The 7,500-nt window shown below is 38.1% G+C and overlaps 1 protein-coding gene across 1 annotated transcript in view; it reads right to left on the bottom strand.

Annotated features, from left to right (window-relative positions):
- The window catches only part of LOC135096607 (four and a half LIM domains protein 2-like), a 41,273-nt gene that overhangs the window by 25,442 nt on the left and 8,331 nt on the right, over positions 1 to 7,500 (bottom strand). The window contains 3 exon segments of the mRNA XM_063998236.1: positions 3,019 to 3,234; positions 4,153 to 4,386; positions 6,552 to 6,621. Coding sequence (XP_063854306.1) covers positions 3,019 to 3,234; positions 4,153 to 4,374 — 438 coding nt within the window. The 5' untranslated portion in view covers positions 4,375 to 4,386; positions 6,552 to 6,621.

The raw sequence follows: 7,500 nt of genomic DNA on the forward strand, positions 1-7,500 counted from the left end.
ACACACTTAAACACTCTTAAACACTCTTAAAACACACTTAAACACTCTTAAAACACACTTAAACACACTTAAACACTCTTAAACACTCTTAAACACTCTTAAAACACACTTAAACACACTTAAACACTCTTAAACACACTAAAACACACTTAAACACTCTTAAAACACACTTAAAACACACTTAAACACACTTAAACACTCTTAAAACACACTTAAACACACTTAAAACACTTATACACTCTTAAACACTCTTAAAACAAACTTAAACACACTTAAACACTCTTAAAACACACTTAAACACACTTAAACACACTAAAACACACTTAAACACACTTAAACACACTAAAACACACTAAAACACACTTAAACACTCTTAAACACACTTAAAACACACTTAAACACACTTAAACACTCTTAAAACACACTTAAACACACTTAAACACTCTTAAAACACACTTAAACACTCTTAAAACACTCTTAAACACACTTAAACACACTTAAACACACTTAACCCTTCTAACACACATTTAACCACGCAAAAGGGAGGTGACAGACGCATTAATTAACCAGGTAGTTTAATAATGCATAATTACTAACTATTTGTGTACCTGCAATTGGTCGTATGCAGGTGTTAAGTTAATTAGCGAAAGAAATAGAAGATTCTGCAAATTTAATGGACTGACGAGGCTGCTGTGGGGTCCTAGCTGACAGCAAACACAGCAGACGTGGTGTTTTGCTGTGTAAAAGGCTCCTGCTGTGTCGTAAGGTCCCCACAGCATGATAAGTTAGAAGGTCATGGAGGTCAAAGGTAACGGGTGTTGTGTTGCAGTGAAGAGGTCTTTATATCACTGCAATTTGACTAGTTTATTTTTTATACTCAAATTTGTTATTGTTTATCTCTTTCGTCCTTGTAAAGTTTGGTTCTAAGATACCTAACCTAACCTAACCTAACGTAACTTAACCTAACCTAACCTAACCTAACCTAACCTAACCTAACGTAACCTAACCTAACGTAACCTAACCTAACCCAACCTGACCTAACCTAACCTAACCTGACCTAACCTAACCTAACCAAACCAAACCTAACCTAACCTAACCTGACCTAACCTAACTTAACGTAACCTAATTTAACCTAACCTAACCTAACCTAACCTAACCTAACCTAACCTAACCTAACCAAACCAAACCAAACCTAACCTAACCCAACCTAACCTAACCTAACCTAACGTAACCTAACCTAACCTAACCTAACCTAACGTAACCTAACCTAACCCAACCTAACCTAACCTAATTTAACCTAACCTAACCTAACTTGACCTAACCTAACCTAACCTAACCCAACCTAACCTAACCTAACTTAACGTAACCTAATTTAACCTAACCTAACCTAACTTGACCTAACCTAACCTAACCTAACCTAACCAAACCTAACCAAACCTAACCTAACCAAACCTAACCTAACCTAACCAAACCTAACCTAACCTAACCTGACCTAACCTAACCTAACCTAACCAAAGCTAACCTAACCTAACCAAACCTAACCTAACCTAACCTAACCAAACCTAACCTAACCTAACCTAACGTAACCTAACCTAACCAAACCTAACCTAACCTAACCTAACCTGACCTAACCTAACCTAACGTAACGTAATCTAACCAAACCTAACCTAACCTAACTTGACCTAACCTAACCTAACCTAACCTGACCTAACCTAACGTAACGTAATCTAACCAAACCTAACCTAACCCAACCTAACCTAACCTAACGTAACCTAACCTAACCCAACCTAACCTAATCTAACCTAACCTAACCTAACCTAACCAAACCTGACTTAACCTAACCTAACCTAACCTAACCAAACCTAACCTAACCTAACCAAACCAAACCAAACCAAACCTAACCTAACCTAACCCTTTCTAGTCACGTGACCAAGAGAAAGGGTTAAGCATACATTTTACACCAGCCTCAAAAAATTAAAAATCAGTCTTTAAAAAAAAAAAAAAAAAAAAAAACAGACGTATATTTTCACAAAGACACGAAAGATTGTTAAGAAGTTGAATTTAATGCTAGACTCATTTATTTAATTGTGAAAAAGAGGAAATACTTGCTTATTAAACACGAAAAAGTGATCCTACGTCTTTAAAATGAATGAAAATGCATTAAAATTTATATAAACACATATTACGAAATTAATAAAACACTATTTCCTATTAAAAGAAACGAAAAGGCAGCGTAGGAGAACAGGAGTAGGAGAAAGTAGATGAAAAGAATATTTGCTTTCTCTCCTTATTAACGTCACTTCTAAATAAACAAGATAATAAATAAATAAATAAATAAAAATTGAGTTTATCTGTAGCACCAAGGCAGTTCATTATCTCTGCTATCAGTAATAATTCAGGTAGTAGTTATGAAGACCAGCGACCGTCACGTGTTCAGCCTGCTAGTGTTTTGAAAGCGTTTTTTTATCATTGAAAACCCAGCGCACGGAAGCACTCACAGAAAACGGGGATATTTTATGGCAAACCTATGTAGATTATTATTATTATTATTATTATTATTATTATTATTATTATTATTATTATTATTATTATTATTATTATTATTACCACTATTACTACTACTACTACTACTAGAGAAAACGGAGTACTCTTATGGGAGACTTACGTATATCTCCATTATCACTAATAATATAGCAAACTGAGAACTACCATAGAAAACGAAATTTTATGGCATACACGTAGATTTTTATTACTATTAGAGAAAACGGAGCACTTTTATGGCAGACTTATATAAAATCATTTTTACCACCGCTCATAGAAAACGGAGAAACACCGAAGAAAACACAATAATTTCATAGCAGAGTTACATAGACATCATAACTACTAACATTACTACCACTACTACTGAAAAAACGAAGAAAATCTATTACCGCCACGATAGAAAACGCAGAACCACCAGAGAAAACGGTGCAATTATAAGGCAGACTTACCTAAACTATTATTACCACGACCACTCACCTCATCACACGCAGCACAGCGAGGCTTCAACCTCTCAGCATAGTGGCGGCCGCAGTACAGCGCTCCCTCCCACACGCAGTACACCAGGTCAACTAACAGCTCATTACAGGTGGTGCAGGTGAAGCAAGAGGGGTGCCAAATATCAGCATCACCAATTCGAGGGGCCAGAACACCAACAGCACCCCTCGGAATGACATCACCGCATCCTGAGCAGTCCTGTGAGTCGGGAAAGAGTGAGAGGGATGTTAACTTTATGAAACGGGGATAATTATGAAGAATATTGGGCGAAAAAACACTGGAATATATTGAAAACACTAAAAACACACTCAAAATACATGATTTTTACTCCCAACGCACTCAAAACACCCCAAAACACACGCAAAACACACCAAAACACACCAAAACACACTAAAACACACAAAATCACACGCAAAACACTCAAAACACACCCAAACACACACCAAAACACACCAAAACACACGCAAAACACACCAAAAACACCCAAAAACACACCAAAACACACCAAAAACACACCAAAACACCCAAAACACACCAAAAACACCCAAAAACACACCAAAAACACACAAAAAACACAAAAACACACCAAAACACACCAAAAACACCCAAAAACACCCAAAAAACACCCAAAACACACCAAAAACAAACAAAAAAACACCCAAAAAACACCAAAAACACCCAAAAACACCCCAAAAACACCAAAAACACACCAAAAACACCCCAAAACACCCAAAAAACACCCAAAAACACCCCAAAACAATCAAAACCACCCAAAAAACACCCAAAACACCCAAAAAACACCCCAAAACACCCAAAAAACACCCCAAAACACACCAAAACACCCAAAACCACACCCAAACACCCCAAAACACCCAAAAAACACACCAAACACCAAAAAACACACCAAAACACCCTAAAAACACACAAAAACACACCAAAAACACCCCAAAACACACCAAAAACACCCAAAAACACACCAAAACACCCAAAAACACCCAAAACCACACCAAAACACCCAAAAACACCCAAAAACACCAAAAAACCACCCAAAACACCCAAAAAACACTCATTAAACACACCCAAAACCCTTTAAAACACCGTAGACCCGTTATTTACCTGGCCACGATCGAGAGACGGGTTCACAATGCCAATATCCAATGCTATATCGTTCCTGGCAGTTATAAAATCCTTGAAAGATGTGTGATGTTGAACTTCCACGTGTCTTGTGTACGGCAAGGCCAGGTCTTGTTTAGGAAGCTGTAGCATAAGAAGGCGTTCTCTGGCCTTTTCTCCTGGGGTACCTAGACGTGGTACCTTGTGGCCCGGTAGACAGGACATGTAGTCATAGATCTGGGGGGGAGAAAGCTGGTTGAAAAGTCATCTACAAGAGGTTAGGTTAGGTTAGGTTAGGTTAGGTTACGTTAGGTTTGGTTAGGTTAGGTTAGGTTAGGTTAGGTTTGGTTAGGTTAGGTTACGTTAAGTTAGGTTAGGTTAGGTTAGGTTAGGTTTGGTTAGGTTAGGTTAGGTTAGGTTTGGTTAGGTTAGGTTAGGTTAGGTTAGGTTAGGTTTGGTTAGGTTAGGTTTGGTTAGGTTAGGTTAGGTTAGGTTAGGTTAGGTTAGGTTAGGTTTGGTTAGGTTAAGTTAGGTTAGGTTAGGTTAGGTTAGGTTTGGTTAGGCTAGGTTAGGTTAGGTTAGGTTTGGTTAGGTTAGGTTAGGTTAGGTTAGGTTAGGTTAGGTTAGGTTAGGTTAGGTTAGGTTTGGTTAGGTTTGGTTAGGTTAGGTTAGGTTAGGTTAGGTTAGGTTAGGTCATCTACAAGAGGTTTAAATTCCCGGTTTATTTTTGATGTGGTGTAAATGTGTCACGTATAAAAAAAAGCAGGTGTAATTAGGAAAAAGTGATATTTATAATTGGTTTAATGAGTTAAGTTAGGTTTCAAATTTCCTTCTTTTTTTGGTGTGTGTGTGTGTTTAATTAGGGTTTGTTTTTGGGTGTTTTTGGTGTGTTTTTTGGGTGTTTTGCGTGTGTTTTTGGGTGTTTTTGGGTGTTTTGAGTGTGTTTTTGTGTGTTTTTGGGGTGTTTTGGTGTGTTTTTGGGTGTTTTTGGGTGTTTTGGTGTGTTTTTGGGTGTTTTTGGGTGTTTTTGAGTGTTTTTGGGGTGTTTTGAGTGTGTTTTTGGGGTGTTTTTGGGTGTTTTGAGTGTGTTTTGAGTGTGTTTTTGTGTGTTTTTGGGTGTTTTGAGTGTGTTTTGGTGTGTTTTGGGGTGTTTTGAGTGTGTTTTTGGGTGTTTTTGGGTGTTTTGAGTGTGTTTTGGGGTGTTTTTGGGTGTTTTGGGGTGTTTTGAGTGTGTTTTGGGGTGTTTTGAGTGTGTTTTGGGGTGTTTTTGGGTGTTTTGGGGTGTTTTGAGTGTGTTTTGGGGTGTTTTGAGTGTGTTTTGGGGTGTTTTGGGGTGTTTTTGAGTGTGTTTTGAGTGTGTTTTTGGGTGTTTTGGTGTGTTTTTGGGTGTTTTTGGGGTGTTTTGGGGTGTTTTGGGGTGTTTTGAGTGTGTTTTGGTGTGTTTTGGGATGTTTTTGGGTGTTTTGAGTGTGTTTTGGTGTGTTTTTGGGTGTTTTTGGGTGTGTTTTGAGGTGTTTTGAGTGTGTTTTGTGTGTTTTGGGGTGTTTTTGGGTGTTTTGGGGTGTTTTGGGGTGTTTTGGTGTGTTTTGGTGTGTTTTTGGGTGTTTTGAGTGTGTTTTGAGTGTGTTTTGGTGTGTTTTGGGGTGTTTTGGTGTGTTTTGAGTGTGTTTTGGTGTATTTTGGGGTGTTTTGGTTTGTTTTTGAGTTTTTTGGGGTGTTTTGAATGTGTTTTGGGATGTTTTGAGTGTGTTTTGGTGTGTTTTGGGGTGTTTTTGAGTGTGTTTTGAGTGTGTTTTTGGGTGTTTTTGGGTGTTTTGAGTGTGTTTTGGTGTGTTTTGGGGTGTTTTGGTGTGTTTTGAGTGTGTTTTGAGTGTGTTTTGGGGTGTTTTGGGGTGTTTTGAGTGTGTTTTGAGTGTGTTTTGGGGTGTTTTGAGTGTGTTTTGGGGTGTTTTGAGTGTGTTTTGGGGTGTTTTGAGTGTGTTTTGGGGTGTTTTGAGTGTGTTTTGAAGAAGAATCGTAATTAAATAAATGAAAGTCTCTCTCTCTCTCTCTCTCTCTCTCTCTCTCTCTCTCTCTCTCTCTCTCTCTCTCTCTCTCTCTCTCTCTCTCCTCGTATCCATTTCAGTGTTTATGAACTTGGGCGTGGCTAGAGAGAGAGAGAGAGAGAGAGAGAGAGAGAGAGAGAGAGAGAGAGAGAGAGAGAGAGAGAGAGAGAGAGAGAGAGAGAGAGAGAGAGAGAGAGAGAGAGAGAGAGAGAGAGAGAGAGAGAGAGAGAGAGAGAGAGAGAGACAAAAAAAAAAAATAAATAAATAAATAATAATAATAATAATAATAATAATAATAAAATAACAGGATTACTACTACAACATCTTAACACACTTATAAAACACTTAAATTCTTACCTGTTCACTTGTCAACCCTGCAGGAACCCACGTGTACCCTTCTTGCAGGCAAATCTCCTTATTAGCACGCCTGAAATAGTAGTAGTAGTAGTAGTAGTAGTAGTAGTAGTAGTAGTAGTAGTAGTAGTAGTAGTAGTAACGATAACAGTATTAGTAGCAGTGGTGATAGAGAGAGAGAGAGAGAGAGAGAGAGAGAGAGAGAGAGAGAGAGAGAGAGAGAGAGAGAGAGAGAGAGAGAGAGAGAGAGAGAGAGAGAGAGAGAGAGAGAGAGAGAGAGAGAGAGAGAGAGAGAGAGAGAGAGAGAGAGAGAGAGAGAGAGAGAGAGAGAGAGAGAGAGCTTTTGATTCCACCCTGTCTAGAAGAGCAGTATGAGTGGAACCCCCCAGACATGTGAAGCATACTCCACACATGGACGGATAAGGCCCTTGTACAGAGTTAGCAGCTGGGGGGTGAGAAAAACTGGCGGACACGTCTCAGAACGCCTAAAATCACAGAAGCTGTTTTAGCTAGAGATGAGATGTGAAGCTTCCAGTTCAGATTATAAGTAAAGGACAGAGCGAGGATGTTCAATGTGGAAGAGGGGGACAGTTGAGTGTCAATGTGGAAGAGTGGAGAGTTGTGTGGAAGGTTGTCCAGCTGATAGGTGGAGGAATTGACTTTTTGATCCACTGAACAATGCCAAGTTTGTTCTGCACCAAAAATATTATTAGTAACAAGAAAATGTAATTAATATATCTTAAAAATAATAATAATGATAATAATAATAATAATGATAATAATAATGGAAATTTAAATTCTATTAATTACGAAATATTTCAAGATGTCGACGTTATGTTCAACACAAACATTAAACAACAAACAAGTAATGAAACTACAACAACAACAACAACAACAACAACAACAACAACAACAACAACAAATGATAATTTTGCAAGCGCCTCAAAATATC

The sequence above is a fragment of the Scylla paramamosain genome, unplaced genomic scaffold (genome assembly GCF_035594125.1).
Source record: "Scylla paramamosain isolate STU-SP2022 unplaced genomic scaffold, ASM3559412v1 Contig5, whole genome shotgun sequence".
Taxonomy (NCBI): domain Eukaryota; kingdom Metazoa; phylum Arthropoda; class Malacostraca; order Decapoda; family Portunidae; genus Scylla; species Scylla paramamosain.